Source organism: Callorhinchus milii, unplaced genomic scaffold (genome assembly GCF_018977255.1).
Source record: "Callorhinchus milii isolate IMCB2004 unplaced genomic scaffold, IMCB_Cmil_1.0 Scaffold2, whole genome shotgun sequence".
Taxonomy (NCBI): domain Eukaryota; kingdom Metazoa; phylum Chordata; class Chondrichthyes; order Chimaeriformes; family Callorhinchidae; genus Callorhinchus; species Callorhinchus milii.
This window is the reverse complement of record NW_024704743.1, coordinates 380,868-398,903: the sequence shown is the minus strand read 5'-3', so window position 1 is coordinate 398,903 and position 18,036 is coordinate 380,868. Positions and strand designations below refer to the sequence as shown.

At 53.9% G+C, this 18,036-nt stretch overlaps 1 protein-coding gene across 4 annotated transcripts in view; it reads right to left on the bottom strand.

Annotated features, from left to right (window-relative positions):
- Positions 1 to 3,247: 3,247 nt before the first annotated feature.
- The window catches only part of map3k22 (mitogen-activated protein kinase kinase kinase 22), an 18,181-nt gene continuing 3,392 nt past the window's right edge, over positions 3,248 to 18,036 (bottom strand). For all 4 annotated transcript variants that reach the window (XM_042332218.1, XM_042332220.1, XM_042332222.1 and 1 more), the window contains exons 4-17: positions 17,103 to 17,143; positions 16,208 to 16,307; positions 15,415 to 15,528; positions 14,969 to 15,080; positions 14,739 to 14,872; positions 14,048 to 14,121; positions 13,196 to 13,263; positions 11,164 to 11,256; positions 10,493 to 10,684; positions 9,881 to 10,029; positions 8,492 to 8,623; positions 7,848 to 7,977; positions 4,886 to 5,063; positions 3,248 to 3,502 (exon numbers count right to left, since the gene is read on the bottom strand). In XM_042332218.1, coding sequence (XP_042188152.1) covers positions 3,274 to 3,502; positions 4,886 to 5,063; positions 7,848 to 7,977; positions 8,492 to 8,623; positions 9,881 to 10,029; positions 10,493 to 10,684; positions 11,164 to 11,256; positions 13,196 to 13,263; positions 14,048 to 14,121; positions 14,739 to 14,872; positions 14,969 to 15,080; positions 15,415 to 15,528; positions 16,208 to 16,307; positions 17,103 to 17,143 — 1,746 coding nt within the window. In that variant the 3' untranslated portion in view covers positions 3,248 to 3,273. The remainder of the gene's footprint in view (positions 3,503 to 4,885; positions 5,064 to 7,847; positions 7,978 to 8,491; positions 8,624 to 9,880; positions 10,030 to 10,492; positions 10,685 to 11,163; positions 11,257 to 13,195; positions 13,264 to 14,047; positions 14,122 to 14,738; positions 14,873 to 14,968; positions 15,081 to 15,414; positions 15,529 to 16,207; positions 16,308 to 17,102; positions 17,144 to 18,036) is intronic.

Sequence of the window (18,036 nt, the reverse complement as noted above, 5' to 3'; positions counted from 1 at the left end):
GAGCGAGACTGAGACTGAGAGACTGAGAGAGAGAGACTGAGAGAGAGACTGCGAGAGAGTGAGACTGAGACTGAGAGAGAGAGAGACTGAGAGAGACTGCGAGAGAGCGAGACTGAGAGAGAGCGAGACTAAGAGAGAGACTGAGAGAGAGAGACTGAGAGCGAGACTGAGACTGAGAGACTGAGAGAGAGACTGCGAGAGAGAGACTGAGAGAGAGATTTGAGACTAAGAGAGAAAGACTGAGAGATGGAGAGTGAGACTGATAGATAAGCGACTGAGAGATAGACGGAGACTGAGAGACTGAGCGAGACGGGGAGATTTCCTGCCGTGGGTGCGATGCGGGAAGGCAGAGTGGCCATTTTGTCCGCCACAAGGTCCCTCACAAAAACCACAAAAAGTGTGGGGGGGGGGACTGTATAAAAGAAAGAAAGAAAGAAACTCTCGGTGTGTTTTTTTTAATAAAGGAATGCAAACGATAAACATTTCTTACAAAGCGATGGGAACGGTGCATGTTTTGCAGGCAACTCGGTTCATCATACAACGTCCTCCTCGGGGTCAGACCTCAGTCCAAACCAGGCCTGAGCCACACACACACACACAGACAAACACACACACACACATACACGCACACACACACACATACACACGCACACAGATACGCACGCACATGTACGCAGATCCACACACGTACCCACAGATACACACACGTATCCATACACACCTCGTCATGTGCATGCGCGCACGCATAAATACACGCGCACGCGTACACACGGGCGCGTACACACTGCGACGGCTCTCGCTCCTCGCTGTACGCGCGTAACGCTAGTGAACGCTCTCGTGCGCTTTCCTAACCCTGTCGGTGCGAGTCCCTGCCCGAAGGAGGGCTAACTTAACCGAGTCAGAACCAGTCGCTGGTATGTCCCGACCGCCCCAGTGCCCGGGCAACGGGCATTTCGCACGAGCAGCACTCCCCGAGGTCGACAGCTATTCCCCGGAGCGCTTAACGCCCGTTCTTCTTTCGAAATACTACGGAGCCTCGAGGACGCAGTCGGTAAAAACAGCAGCTCTTTATTGCGAGCGAGTGACCCCCGGGATGCCTCGCGAAGGGGAATAAAAACAAGGTAAGATAAGCAACGACGGGATCGACGTATATATATATATAACTACAACAACGAGCAGCGCAGCAGCTGCATCGGTGCTAAGACTCCCGAGGGGTACAGCAATCCTGTACGTGTCAGTGCGTACTGGCCGGCCACCATCAGACCGCCACCGCGAGGCTAACCCAGCTCTGATTTTTATAGGCTCCGCCACTGTACCTCGCAAGCGCGAAGGCTTTTTTTCCGCCCCCCCCACCCTCGGGCACCCGGTGCGCGCCGTTTGCTGACTCGCTGGCGAACAGCTTCTCCCACTAAATCTTCGGCCAAGCAGTTTCTTAAACGGGATCTAATTGAAGGGACCGCACCCCCAACGTCCTCCCCCCCGTTCCCCCCTCCCGTGCCTTAAAATAATCTTTATACAGATGTATACGTATTATTTACTAAGGGTTGCAAAAACCGTGACAATACACACACGCACACGACACATAGATGCACACATACATACACACACACACACACATACAACGACAACAACAAATTGGATTTATACAGCGCCTTTCACTTCGGAAGGACATAACATGAAAGACAGACACACACTGAGAGGTGCACATACACACACACACACACAGTTACACACACACACAGGCACAGACACAAAGACACACACACACACACACACAGGCACATATACACACACAGTTACATACATACACAGTTTTACACCCACCCACAGTTACACACACCCACACACACACACACACAGTTACACACACACACACACACACAGTTACACGCACACACACACACACACAGTTACACGCACACACACACAGTTACACGCACACATTTACACACACCACTCCCTCTGGAGCAAAATAAAGCAGTATTTACAGTATTTACGGGCAGACAGACAGACAGACAGACAGACAGACAGACAGACAGACAGACAGACAGACAGACAGACAGACAGACAGACAGACAGACAGACAGACAGACAGACAGACAGACAGACAGACAGACAGACAGACAGACAGACAGACAGACAGACAGACAGACAGACAGACAGACAAACTCCTGGGCCACGTCGAGAGGAAAGGATAAACGTGAGGAACGGCAGAAAACTATAAAACTATCTCAAACAGGAGCAACAGGGTGTCAACAGAGAAACGTCCGCCCGTCATCTCCGAAGCCAATAGATCATCATAAAAAAATCTCTTTTTTCGTTTCATTAATAATTATATATATATATAAAAATAATACACAATGCAGTGTCCTGAGCTGGGCTGTCCTGTGTGTGTGTGCGTGTGCGTGTGCGCGCGCGCGTGTGTGTGTGTGTGTGTGTGTGTTGGGGGTGGGGGGTCGCGCGGGGGATAATGTGAGTGAGGTGGAATGTGTTGGTCTGTATGTATGTGTGTGTGTAAGGGGGGGGGACAATTGTGAGTGAGATGTGTGTGTGTGTATACGTGTGTGTGTGTTTGTGTGGGGAGGGATAATGTGAGTGGGATGAGTGTGTGTCTGTGTGTGTGTGCGTGTGCGTGTCTGGGTGTATGTCTGTCTGTGTGGATGTGCGTAGCCCTTTGTGTGTGTGTGGGTGTGTGGGTGTGTGGGGGGGGGGGGGCTACTTGTCAGTGTTTGGCCCTGGTACGCTACCCTGCATGAATTTAGCCAGAGAGATTGAAAGCGTTTCACAATCCCACGTCACGGGGTATGTGTGTGTGTGTGTGTGAGATGTATGTGTGCGCGTATAACGTGTGTATGTGTAGTGTGTGTACGCATGTATTTATGTGTTGCCTGTGAGTGTGTGCGTGTCTGGATTTGCGTGCATGTGCGTTTGCGTGCGTGTGTGTCCATATGTGTGTGTGCGTGTGCCTATGTGTGCGCGTGTGTGTCCATGTATATATGCATGTGTGTGTCTACGTGTGTATGTGTAAGTGCGCGTGTGTTTGTTTCTGAAACAAAAAAATAATTTAAGGCTCGTTTTTTTTTTTTGCCGGTGTTCGCGTGTGCGTGTGTGTGTGTGCGGTGTGTGGGGGTGGTGGTGGGGGGGGGGGGGTTTGTAAGTGACAGACATGGGTGACCCACCAAACCCGCTCCCCCTCCCTCTCCCTTGCATTGCCTGGGTGATGGGGGTGGTGCGGGTGGGTGGGTGGGTGGGGTGGGGTGGGGTGGTGGGAGGCTAGAGGACGGACTGAGCGAAGGGGTGAGAGAGGAGCTCGTCAGCCGAGGGCCTGTGCTTCTCTTCGATAAAGATGCGTAGGAGGAAGTCTCTGCCAGCGGAGGACACGGTGTCAGGCAGGCGGGGTCTGGTGGGCTGTGTGGCGATCTTGAAAATGGCTGCCATCGCCTCGAACTCAGCCCAAGGGGGCTTCTCCGTCAACATCTCCACCACCGTGCAGCCCACACTCCTGTGGGGAACAAAAGGGTCGTGTCACCGTACGCAAGCTCTCCCCATCGTGTCAGTGTTGGGGCTCGCTCCCCCCACTGGAGCTATCTACTCTAACCCCCATTCCCTGCTCTCTCTCTCTCTCTCCCCATGGTGTCTGTGCTGAGGCTCGCTCCCCCCACTGGAGCTCTCTACTCTAACCCCATTCTCCTGCTCTCTCTCTCTCTCTCTCTCCCCATGGTGTCTGTGCTGAGGCTCGCTCCCCCCACTGGAGCTCTCTACTCTAACCCCATTCTCCTGCTCTCTCTCTCTCTCCCCATGGTGTCTGTGCTGAGGCTTGCTCCCCCCACTGGAGCTCTCTACTCTAACCCCATTCTCCTGCTCTCTCTCTCTCTCTCCCTCCCTCCGCTCCCTAACCCTGGGATGTCCTGGGTTCAAATACCCTCCTTTGGCTGAGGTGGTACATTTCGGTAGAAGGCATAAGGAAAATAAAAACCTAAATGGGGTGGAGGAGCAAAGGGACCTTGGGGTACACACACACACACACACACACACAATTCACTAAAACTAGCGACGCTAGTTTTATAATTTATAATTTTATAGTTTTATAAGGCCATAAAAATAATAAGGCAAACCTTTTCTAGAGGGTTGATTTCTCGAGGGATAGAAATGAAAGGCAGGGAAGTGATGGGAAACAGCTGCAGAACCTCGGTTAGACCTCACTTAGAGACCGCACACTGCGTGCAGTTGTGGTCCCCACGTTACGGAAGGGATGTAGAGGCTACTGGAGAGGGTGCGAAGGAGATTCACGAGGATGATCCCAGAGCTGAGAGGTTACACCTATCAGGAAAGGCTGAACATATTTTGGACTCTTTTCTCTTGGAAAGGTAAAGGGGTGACCTGATAGAGGCCCTTAAAATGATGAAAGGTTTGGATTGGGTCGACATAGGGAAGATGCTTCCACTTGTGGGGAAACCCAAACCAGAGGCCACCAATATAAAATAGCCACAAATAGATCAAACGGGGAAGTTGGAAGAAATTTCTTCACACAAGAGAGTGGCGGAAATGTGGAACACACCACCACAAGGAGTAGTTGGGGTGAATAGAATAGATGTGTTTAAGGGGAAGCTCGATGAGGGAGAAAGGAATAGAAGGTTCTGCTTGAAGGCTTAGTTGAGGAAGGGCAGGAGGAGGCTCGTCTGGAGCATAGCCCAGTTGGGCCGAATGGCCTCATTCTGTGCTGTAACACAGATGCTGTATCATCATCAACACCGACATCGACAACATCATCAACACCAATATCGACAACATGTCTCGATACCCCCCCATATTTTTCACTCCCCATGTCTTGCTAGCCCCCCCCCCACCCCGTGTCTTGCCCCTCGCCCCCCCCCCCGGCTCTCACCACACGTCAGCCTTCCTGCCGTATCCCTCTCCACTGATCACCTCCGGGCTCATCCAGTACGGTGTTCCCGTCACCGACTTCATCCCCGTCCCCGACATGTAGATGGTCTGTAGCCGCCGACTCGCACCAAAGTCCCCCAGCTTAACATTCCCCACTGAGTCCCGGAGAATGTTAGCTCCTGGTGGAAGAGTGGAGGGGGGGGGGGAAGGGGGGAGAGAGAGTGAGGGGGGAGAGAAGAGGGAGAGAGAGAGAGACGGGAGAGAGAGGAGGGGAGAGATAGAAAGAGTGAGGGGGAAGGAGGGTGGAGGGAGAGGGAGGAAGTGGGAGAGAAGGGGAGAGAGGAGAGAGGGAGAGAGAGAGAGAGAGTGGGGGGCCGGGGGGAAGTGGGAGAGTGGGGGGAGAGAGAGAAACAGATAGAGGAGGAGAGAGAGAGAGGAGGGGGGAGAGAGAAGGTGGAGAGAGGAGGAGAGAAAGAAGAGAGTGAGGGGGGAGAGTTGGAAAAGAGAGAGAGAAAAGAGAAAATTAATATAGAAAATAAAAAATAATTCTTATAAATATGATCATAAAAGCATCTCAAATTATTCACAGGCGACTGACTGAGTGGTGTGTATTGGATCAACGTGCGCTTCACAGAATATACTGTAAAATGTGATGACTGTGTATTTTGTGGATTTGATCATCAACACCAACACCATCAACACCAACACCATCAACATCAACACCATCAACACCAACAACATCACATCATCAACACCATCAACATCATCAACACCATCAACACCATCAACGCTATCAACACCATCAACATCATCAACACCATCAACATCATCAACACCAACACCATCATTACCAACACCATCAATACCAACACCACCAACACCAACATGAACATCATCAACACCATCATCAACACCATCAACAACACCAACACCATCAACGCCAACATCATCAATACCAACACCACCAACACCAACATCAACACCATCAACATCATCAACACCAACACCATCATTACCAACATCATCAACGCCAACATCATCAACACCATCAACACCAACACAGCCAGGGATGGGGGCGAGGGGTGAGTGCTCAGAAGGCCTGAGCCGGCTGAGCTAAGCATGCAGTTGGAGGAGTGGGTGTGAGAGGAGTGAGTCAGTTGCATTACGCCCAGGCTTGGAGAGGGATGTGTCCCTTTGGCTGGGGGCTGCTGACAATGTTATCTCTGATCAGCTCTCTGGAGTCTGTGCTCCTAGTCGGTCCAGGTTTATTTTTAACATCCACATCATCGCCGCTGATAACGCAGCTCCAGTCACAGGAAAACACAGCACAAAGTTTCCATCTATCAAAGAAACTGGGAGGATCAGTTCACACCAGAATAGTTCCATCCCCCTGCCCTCTCCCCGACGTGAGCATCAGCCTGACTCAGTGGTATCACGTTCGCTTCTGAGTCAGAAGATTGTGGGTTCAAGCCCCCACATCGGGACCTGGAATGACACGGTCTAAGCTGGGGGGGGGGGGGGGGGGAGTTGCATTGTCAGAGACCCCGTCCTTCTCGATGAGACGTTAAACCCAGGTCCCGTCTGGATCTTCAGGTGAACATTAAAGAGCCGCAGTGCTGTTGGAAAAGAGAAGGCACTTTCTCTCTCTCTCTCTCTCTCTCTCTCTCTCCCCCCCGGTGTCCTGGCCGCTAATTCCCCCAAACAAAATTGGTCACTCAATCCATGGGTTGGTAGCACATTGCTGTGTGTGTGCAACTGGCTGCCACATTTTGCCACAGTCACTACACTTTACAGTATATCCTTTGAGGCGCTTTGAGAATCTCAATGATATGATAAGGCACGATATCAAACATAAGGATTATTTTTATTATTATTATTATTATCGTGTCTGTGCTGGTACTCACCCCCCCCCCCCCCCCACTGGAGTTCTCTACTCTAATGCCATTCCCTGCTACCACAGAGTATTAGGCGCAGGTTGGCAAGAGTCAAGGCTTGGGGGGGTGGGGGGGGATACCAGAGTGTGCGTTGGGGGTAACTGCTGGAGTCTAACCAGTTTCCTTACTCCACACACACACACACACGCCTAGGTTTACGCAGAAGTAAGTAGGAACCCGGTTGTTAGTCGATTGCTGGATCGCTTTTCTGGGGGTAATAATCCCTTAAAAAAAATAATAAATTGGTCGCTTCAATCCGCGGCTGTTCTTGGGACGTTACGATAATCAAATGCAAGGATTATTACTGCACTGGAGTTCTGGTCCCCACATTACAGGAGGGATGTAGAGGCTACTGGAGAGGGTGCGAAGGAGATTCACGAGGATGATCCCAGAGCTGAGAGGTTACACCTATCAGGAAAGGCTGAACATAATTGGGAGTCTTTTCTCTTGAAAAGGTGAAGGGGTGAACTGATAGAGGCCCTTAAAATGATGAAAGGTTTGGATTGGGTCGACATAGGGAAGATGTTTCCACTTGTGGGGAAACCCAAACCAGAGGCCACCAATATAAAATAGCCACAAATAGATCAAACGGGGAAGTTGGAAGAAATGTCTTCACACAAGAGAGTGGCGGAAATGTGGAACACACCGCCACAAGGAGTAGTTGAGGCAAATAGCGCAGATGTATTTTAGGGGAAGCTCGATAGGTACATGAGGGAGAAAGGAATAGAAGGTTATTATTATGCTTGAAGGCTTAGAGGAGGAAGGGCAGGAGGAGGCTTATGTGGAGCATAAACACCGGCAAAGACCAGCTGGGCCGAATGGCCTGATCCTGTGCTGTATATTCTGATGATTATTATTATTATAATATCGCTGTCTGGCAAGCGTTCCCACTGTTTGTCCAGGGAGGGCCTGGAACCCACAACCTTCTGACTTAGAGGAGGAGGGAGTGCTACTCACTGAGCCATACTGACACTGGTCAGCAGTGCGGAGAGAGAGAGAGAGAGAGAATAGACAGAGAGAGAGACTCACCCTTTATATCTCGATGTACAATCATGTTGCTGTGGAGATAAGAGACGCCCTTTAGGATCTGTGTGGTGTATTTCCTCGTCACCTTCTCGGTCAACGCTCCATAGGCTTTCAACTGGTCCTTCACGGAGCCCTGAGAGTCCACACACGACAAAAACAGCTTACACAGCGCCCGGTGCACTGAGAGCGGTGGCGGAGATTGACGCAGAGCGGGGATGGAGGGGGGGTGAGGGGGGATGTCGGGGTGTGGGCAAGGTGACCGTAAGCACGGTCAAAGAGGAAGGTCTTCTGGTGCGAGGGCCAGGCTTGCGGGAGAGTGTTATAATAATATAAATCATAATCCTAGCGATCGACATAGCGCCTTTATTACGCTTTTCAGACGTCTCAAAGCTCCTCGAAGGGGTCCAGGGTCTCGGGGCGCGGCGGCCAAAGCGCGGAGGTCGACGGTCGAGGGGAGGGGACGAGAGTCGGAGAGGTAGGGAGGTGCGCCAGGGACAGGTGCGAGGACCTTGAGATCGAACCGTTCTGCGTACGGAGGAAGGAAACTGGGCTAAGGTTTCGCCCACTGCCCCGGGAATCGAAGCCGGGTGCTCCGGCTCGTGAGGCGAGGGCTCTAACCGAGGGGGCACAAAAGACAGGTCACTGACCCCAGGCATGTACTCCATGAAGATGGAGAGTTTCCTCTCCATGGTGTCCCGCAGGCAGCCGTAATACTGCACTATCCTCTCGTGCCTCAGGTTCTTCAGTAACTGTATCTCGCACTCCAACGCGCTCACTTCCTGGGGTGGGGTGGGGGGAGAGAGAGAGAGAGAGCGTGAGGGGGCAGGGGAGGGGAGGGGAGAGAGTGTGGACCGTGGGTGGGAGAGGGCGGGGAAGGAGAGAGGGCGGGAGACGGAGAGAGGGTGGGAGACGGGGAGAGGGAGGGAAGGGGAGAGAGAGAGAGGATGGGAAGAGGAGAGAGTGGGGGAGGGGGGAGAGAGTGTGGGGGGTGGGGTACAGAGACAGAGAGAGAGGGGGGGGGGTGGGAGGGGGAAAAAAATTCTCCATGATTGACAAACGCATTCCGTGGCCGATATTGGGTACAGCGCGAGACACACTCAGTTTGCGATGCAATACACAGTCACTACACTTCACGGTGAATCCTTTGAAGCGCTCTGAGGCGCCTTCCCGACAATGAAAGGCAATGCATCAATGATTATGCCAGTAATCCTTGCACGTGACACGGCGCCTGATTGAGACGTCTCAAATGGCTTCACGCAATATACAGTGCTGTGTAGTTTGTGGGAGAAACAGTAAAGTCCGTCAAAGGCTCTCACACACACACACACACACACACATAGAGACACACACACACAGTGACGCACACACACACAACACACACACATAGCCAAGACACACACACACACACACACACACATAGAGACACACACGCACACACACATAGACACAGATACACACACAGAGACACACACACATAGAGACAGACACACACACACACACACAGAGACACACATACACACAGTGACGCACACACACACATAGAGACACACACACACACAGTGACGCACACACACACATAGAGACACACACACACAGTGACGCACACACACACATAGAGACACACACACACAGTGACGCACACACACACATAGAGACACACACACACACACACATAGAGACACACACACACACATAGCCACAGACACACACACACACACATAGAGACACACACACATAGAGACACACACGCACACACACACATAGACACAGATACACACACAGAGACACACACACACACATAGAGACAGACACACACACACACACAGAGACACACATACACACAGACACGCACACAGACATAGACACAGAGACACCCACACACTCATAGACACAACCAGACAGACACACATACATACACACACATAGACACACATACAGACAGGAAGACAGACAGACAATACATAACACACAGGTACACACACTCACACACAGACACACAGACACACACACAGACAGACGGACAGTCTGCGGCTGACCTTGCTGGTTTCCTGGCTGTCGGGGTCGTAGGGCACCTGTTTGACGGCGAGTTCTCTCCCCGTGTCTGCGTCGTAGCAGAGATAAACCTCCCCAAACGCCCCGCGGCCCAGGAACCTGCCCAGACGCCAGTTGATCGGAGCGTGAGGTGCTGCGGGCAAGAGAGAGGGGGGAGAGAGGGGAGGGGAGAGGGAGGGGGGGAGAGAGAAGGGGGGAGAGGGAGAGGGGGAGAGAGAGAGGGGAGAGGGAGAGAAGGAGAATACGAAACTTATAGAGGTCTCACCGTAAAGTGTGGTGACTGCGGATTTTGTGGGCGAAACACTGACCCCCGCCTCCCCTCCACCCCCCACCACCTCCACCCCTCCACCCCCTCCCCTCCACCCCCCACCACCTCCACCCCCCTCCACCCTCCACCACCTCCACCCCCCACCCCCAGAAAGCGACATGCCGATCGGGTAACAACTGGGTTCCTACTGACCGCCGGGTAAACAGAGGGCGCGCGTGTGTACGTGCGAGGGTGCGCGTGCGAGGGGTGTGTGCGCGCACGCGAGTGGTGTTGCGTGCGTGTGAGTGAGGGAACGTGCCTAAGGTTTTGCCCTCACGTGGCTACTCACAGATGGAGGAGAGGTGACGCTCGTGCAGTTTGAGGGAGTTCTTGTCCTCGCTGGCCCAGCGCAGGGTCTGGCTGTCCTCGTACAGCAGCGTCCCAGCAGAGGGGTCTCCGCTGACGCTGATCGACCGGCTTGAGGGCACCAACTGGAACAGGTTCTCCTGGTACGCGAAGCTCCTCGGGAAGGTCTGACGGCCTGGGAGACACAGGGACGTGACCGGGATCAGGGACACGGAGATAGCCCGGGATACCAGAGACACGCGCACACACATACACACACGCACAGAGATAGCCCGGGATACCAGAGACACACACACACACACACAGAGATAGCCCGGGATACCAGAGAGACACACACACACACACACACAGAGATAGCCCGGGATACCACACACTGTGCTGCCATCAGCCGCGAGTGCCCTGAGATTACTGCGGCCCCTCCTGGCTCGGGAACCGGGGACTAGAGACCGGCACAGAGGGTGGGAGTGGGGGCTCGACACCCACATTCTGTTGCCAAACATGTCACCCTGGGGCCAGTTCAGCTCCGAGGAGACCTCGCTTACCCCCCCCCTCCGCGCCCCCCTCCCCACCCGCACACCCCAAAAAAAGGGGATATGAAATAAAATACGAGCAAAATAACAATTGTAAATAAAATAAGAATAATTGCTCGTTTACCGTTGCTGTAATCCCTGCGACCGTGAGAGACAAGGTACTGCCGTGGGTACGTTCCTCCTTTACCTGCTCGATCGCAGTACGATGCCGTTAAGTCTGAGACGCAGAGAGAGAGGAGAGAGAGAGGGAGAAAGAGGAAAGAGAAGACAGAGAGAAAGAGAGAGCAAGAGAGAAAGGGAATGAGAAATAGAACGAGAAATAGAGAGAGAGAGAGAGAGAAAAAGAGTATTAAAAGGAATTCAGACCACATCAGCTCAACAAGGCTGAACCGCCTGCAATTAGGGATCGGAGGCCATTCAGCCCATCGAGCCTGTTCCGTTAGACACGCAATGACGTACACACAGCGCAACTATGCGGCACGGAGAGATGTCAAGAGGGTTGACACAGTCTGGGTGTCTGAGCTGGGGGTGTGAGCGAGGGGGTGGGTGGGTGAGAGTGGGGGTGGGGGTGGGAGCCTGGGATGGAGGGGGGGAAAAAAGGATGATCGGAAGCACAGAGCGTCAGGTCGTGAGAGAAAGGGGCGACGACGACGACGACAACAACAAGTTACAATTACACAGCGCCAATTCACGTAAGTAGGAACCCGGTTGTCAGTTGATTGGCGGATGGCTTTCACGGGGTTAATGATCCCTCCCAAAAGAAATGAAATAAATAAATGAAGTCACTTCAATCCACGGCTGTTTGCGGGGGGGGGGGGGGGGGGGGGGGGGGAGGACGCTGCCGGGCGCAATTTCGGCTGCCGCGTTTCACCCTCAAAATGCACAGTCACTCCACTTAACGGTATATTCTGCGAAGCGATTTGAGACGTCTCAATGGCATAAGGGGCTGCGTCAACTGCAAGGATTATTATTATTATTATTATTATTATGTCCTGTTGGACTAATTCCGAGAGCCAAGGCTTGTGGGGGGTGGGGAGGGGAGGGGAGGGGGGGGGGCCCAGAGTGTGCGTTGGGGTAACTGCTGGAGTCTAACAACAACAACAACAACAACAAGATTCCCTTTATAGAGCGCCCTTCACGTCGAGAGGACGTCCCGAAGCGCTGGACAGTTGTAACCAACTAAACCCACACACAGCTCGGCCAAGCTTCCCCGCTGCTTGTCCACTAGGATCACCCTCCCCGCTAGTGAGTGAGTGAGAGTGAGTGAGTGAGTGAGTGAGTGAGTGAGTGAGTGAGTTAGGGGTTTGGCTTGTAGGGTTTTAACGGGTTATCAACGGGAGGATTATTTTATTGTCTGTGACTTGTGTGAACGTAAATCAATACTCACGCGCACACATACACACACACACGCGCGCGCAGACAAACACACACAGATACAGACACACACGCACACGCTCACACACACACACGCGCGCGCACACACACACACACGCGCGCGCGCGCACACACACACACATGCGCGCGCGCACACACACATACACACACGCAAACACAGATACACAAATGCACCCACACACGCTCACACACATACTCGTGGACACACACACACAATTACGCGCATACATGCGCACGCTCACGTGCACACGCGCACGCACCCAGACATGCACACACGCACGCCCAGACACTTTGACGTAGCAGGCAAGAGCTTTGGCAGTGACAGCGGAGCGAACAGGGAAGGAATCACTGTCAACTGCCAGGACACGATTGGAGTTACTCCCATTTTTTTCCATTACATCATTCTGCTCTGTTTAAAGCTGTGCACACAACAGATACACAAAGGCTGAGAGAGAGGGGGGGGAGAGGGAGAGAGAGAGAGAGGGGGGGGGGCGTGTAGGAGAGGGGCGTAGAGGAGTGACCGTGGGTGAAACACGGCAGACAGTGACGCACAGCGGCGTCCGGCAAACAGTCGTGGATTGAGTGACGGTGGATTGAGGTTTCCGACGTTTCCGACAGTCTGAAACCCCCAACACCACCCGCCACAACTCTCCTGGTGACATCCCCCCCCCCGCACTTCCCCGTTCCCCTCTCCGCAAACCCCCACCCCCCTCACCCCCGGCCGCCCGCCCGCCCGTCCCCTCCACCATCGTCGTTCCTACCCGGAAAGTTGAAGGAATCTTCCAGATACGCGGCTGTCTTTCCCATTCCAGGCTGGTTATACGACGGGCTGTGGGTAGAGAGGAGAATCAGGTCATCCTTACAGGAAACGGGACACATCGCCGGGTGATCAAAAATGGCCAACGTCCGACCTGGTTCGCACGCCGCCATCCCGGCAGTCGGGTGTTACAGTCTCGCAGCAGTTGTCGATAATAATAATAATAATAATAATAATAATAATCCTTGCATTTGATACAGCGCCATTGAGACGTGCCAAACGCTTCATGGAATACACCGTAAAGCGAAGTGACTGGGTATCTTTTGCGGTTGACACGGGGCGGGCAACTGCGCACAGCAGCGCCCCCCACAAACGGTCGGGACCGCACTATTTGGGAGCGGTTCTTACCCTCGTTAAAGCGCCAACCGTCGAACAAGCGGGTTCCTGCCGACTGCTGACGCGTGTGTGTGTGTGGTGTGTGGGCGTGTGCGCGTGCGTGGTGTGTGTGTGTGGTGCGTGTGTCGTGGGTGGGTGTATGTGAGTGTGTGCGTGCGTAGTGGGTGTGTGTGTGTGCATGTGTGTGTGCGCATGGTGTGTGTGCCTGGTGAATGTGTGTGCGCATGGGGTGTGTGTGCGCGCGCGTGGTGTGTGTGCGCGCGTGGTGTGTGTGTGTGTGTGCGTGCGTGTGGTGTGTGTGTGCGCGTGTGTGCGCGTGGTGAGTGTGCGGAGTAAGAAACCTTTCCTGAGATGTCGCGCTGCTCGGGAATCGAACCCGGGTCCTCTCTCTCGCGAGGGGAGCGGTCTAACCACTGGGCTCCAGGACTCCACAACGGTGTCGGGGTAGAGGGTTATTTACCTGTCGATGGATCTGTCCAGAGACTGACAGCTGCCCGACAACGAGGTGTCTGCACTGCTGAAAGGCTCCAACACCTGTGAGAGAGACAATTGTGAGAAAACTCTACTTTCTGCGCTGGGGGTTCGCTCCCCCACCGGAGCTCTCTACTCTAACCCCCATTCCCTGCTCTCTCTCTCTCTCTCTCTCTCTTTCCCCCATCATGTCTGTGCTGGGGTTCGCTCCCCCACCGGAGCTCTCTACTCTAACCCATTCCTGCTCTCTCTTCACTCTCTTCTCTCCCCCATCGTGTCTGTGCTGGGGTTCGCTCCCCCACCGGAGCTCTCTACTCTAACCCCCATTCCCAGCTCTCTCTCTCTCTCTCTCCCCCCCCATCATGTCTGTGCTGGGGTTCGCTCCCCCACCGGAGCTCTCTACTCTAACCCCCACTCCCTGCTCTCTCTCTCTCCCCATCGTGTCTGCGCTGGGGTTTCGCTCCCCCACCGGAGCTCTCTACTCTAACCCCCATTCCCTGCTCTCCCTCTCCCTCTCTCTCTCTCTCCCCCCATCGTGTCTGTGCTGGGGTTCGCTCCCCCACCGGAGCTCTCTACTCTAAACCCCATTCCCTGCTCTCCCCTCTCTCTCTCTCCTCTGCCCCTGAATGGCCTCCTCTCTTGCTGTAGAATTCCGGGGAGAGCTTGGGATTGAGGATTACGTTCAGATCCGGGTTCTCTGGGATGAATTCTCCCTCGCTGTGGATGCTGGTGTAGGAGCCTTGCCGGGCAATCCGTTGCTGTCCGTCGGGAATGCTCCCGGGAGGAGGGGATGTCCGTCCGGAGTGCAGCGAACCTGGAGAGAAAGAGGAAGAGAGAGAGAGAGAGAGCGAGATGAAGGAGAGAGAGAGAGAGAGAGAGAGATGGAAGCGGTCGGTGAGGGGTGAGTTACCTGTGGAGAGTTTGCGATGACGTTCACCGCAGGTGTACAACGAGCCCATGAGGTCCCCCATGGACTTGGCCGTGCGGATTTCCGGAAGCTTCTCCATGGCTTTGATATTCACCTGGAAAACAGGAGTCGGGGGTTCGATCGATTCCTCAACAGTCCCCGGCTGGTCAGTCGGGGGAAGGGGGGGGGGTAGAGGAACCAGAAGGGTGAGGATTCACAATTCCCCCCCATTTCTCTCTCTCTACCCCTATCTCTACCTCTCTTTGGAAGAGCTGCCCAATCAGTCCCACTCCCCTCCCGCTCTCTTGCCCCAAATTCTTCCTCGTGGCGTAAGGAAACTTGACCAAGGTTTCGCCCCGGGAATCGAACCCGGGTCCTCTCGCTTGCGAGGCGAGAGCGCTCTAACCCCTGAGCTACAGAACGACACAAGTGTAAGAGGAAGTACCCACATAGCTGGTTTTCCGAGGAGACACCGAGATCCTCAGACACTTCGCGGTTGAATTCAGGTCCAAGTTTTCCACCGCTCTGTCCAGATCGCTCTGACATCGCAGCGGAATACGAAACTGTGAGATTGAAAGGCACCGATTGTGAGCTCCGACCACCACCACCACCACCACAACAACACATTTATACACAACGCCTGTCGCATCGGGAGGAGGTCCCCGGGCGCTGGACAGACAGAGGTTTGGACCCGAGCTAAAGATCGGGGTCGGGGAGGGTGTTGGGGGAATGGGGGGAAGGAGGGCGATCGAAAGCACGATCGAAGAGGAGGGTCTTGAGACGGGTCTTGAAGGTGGCGAGGGAGGGGGGGGGGGGCGAGGTGGGGGGAACTGAGGGATGGAGTTCCGGTAGGTGGGGGGCAGAGAGGCGGAAGGCCCCTCGCGCCAATAGCCAATGCGTTAGCCAGTGCTGACGCCAGCTATCATCGGTGGCCGTGCCTTCAGCCATTGCACCCCCAAACATCTGCAACTCCCTACCTCTATCCCATTCCCCCCCTCCTCCCCCCCACAGGGTATACTGGAGAGCGAATTGACTGCGTATTTTGTGGGCGAAATGCAGCAGCCAATTGCGCACAGCAACGTCGCCACAAACTGTCCTGGATTGAAGCGACCGAATTATTTGTGTATTATTGAAGGGACTACTATTGGCCAAAGTTTCACCCTGACCAGCCCGGCCGGGAATCGAACCCGGGTCCTCTCGCTCGCACGGCGAGCGCTCTAACCACTGAGCTAAAGCACATACCTCGCTGTCAGTGAAATGTAAGTCCATTTGCTGTCCAAATATCTCCGTCGCCTTCTGAAACACAGTCTTGAGCAACACAGGCCGACTGAACTGCACGATCCTGGGGGTGGGAAGTGGTGGGGTTGGGGGGGAGAGAGGGGTGGGGGGGTGAGGGGGTGAGAGAAGGTGGCGAGGGGGTGGGGAGAGAGAGAAGGGTGAGAGATGGACAGGGGTAAAAACAGAGAGGAAAGAGACACTTCAACTCCAATTCACACGGTCACGAATGGGTTTGTTTTGAAGGTTGTGGGTTCAAGCCCCAACATCAGGAAGGGGTGGTGGTGGGTGGGGGTTGGGGTGTGTACCGTCAGAAGTGCTGTACATTGTTTGGATCTCAGGTTAATGTTAATATTAATCCTTGCATTTGATACAACGCCTTATCATGTCGTTGAGACGTCTCAGAATATATTACTGTAAAGGGTAGTGACTGTGCATTTTGTGGGCTCAGCGTCCGTCCCCGCAAACAAGTCGTGCGTTGAGTGACCAAATTATTATTATTATTATTTTCCGAAGGGCTTATTTACCCCCGGATAGCGATCCTACTGACTGCTGGTAAACAGAGGCGCGCGCGTGGGTGTGGGTGTGTGTGCGTGGAGTAAGGAAACTTGGCTAAGGTCTCGCCCCGACCAGGAATCGAACCCGGGGTCCTCTCGCTTACGATGTGAGAGCTCTAACCACCGAGCTACAGGACTCCTACTGTCCACTCCGCCAGTGTAATCGCTGACGCACTCTTGGGATGTCCTCCCAACATGAAAAGCGCAGTATCGAATGCGAGGATTATTATTATTATTATTATTATTATTATTTTTATTATTATCTCCTGTGTGACCCCAGGCCCCGCTTTCCCCAGCGAACTCACCGCTTTTCCCCTTCTTGCTCGAACTTGATCCTGACCTCGCTCTGCAAGAACAGGAGGAAACGGTTGCCTACGATTGCCTCAGTGGCTTTGATATAGTAAATCCTGCAGTTTGGTAGTGAGAGCGCTCGCCTCGCCAGCGAGAGGACCCCGGGTTCGATTCCCGGGCGGGGGTGAAACCTTGGGCAAGTTTCCTTACTCCACACACCCAGCAACACTCTTATCTCTCTCATCCCTCCCTCTCCCCTACACACTCACTCTCTGTTCCCCCCTCTATCCCGTTTTACTCGCAAACACACACTGTCTGCCCACAAACCCCTCTCTACCTCTCCCCCCTCTCACACACATCTCTCCCCCTCTCTCACACTCTCCCCTTCTCTCACTCTCCCCTTCTCTCACTCACACACACACTCCCCCTCTCTCACTCACTCACACTCTCCCCCTCACTCTCACACATATACACACTCCCCCTCTCTCACTCACTCACACTCTCCCCCTCACTCTCACACATATACACACTCCCCCTCTCTCACACTCTCCCCCCCTCTCTTCCTGACACACACCTTCCCCCTCTCACTCCTCTCTCACTCACACTCTCCCCCTCACTCTCACACTCTCCCCCTCACTCACGCACTCTCCCCCTCACTCACGCACTCTCCCCCTCACTCCCACTCTCAGACACTCTCCCTCTCTCCCCCCCTCTCTCACACACTCTCCCTCTCTCTCACTCTCAGACACTCTCCCTCTCTCTCTCACACACTCTCCCTCTCTCTCTCTCCCACTCTCAAGACACTCTCCCTCCCACTCTCAGACACTCTCCCTCTCTCACACACTCTCCCTCTCTCTCTCACTCTCTCAGACACTCTCCCTCTCACTCTCACTCTCCCTCTCACTCTCAGACACTCTCCCTCTCACTCTCAGACACTCTCCCTCTCTC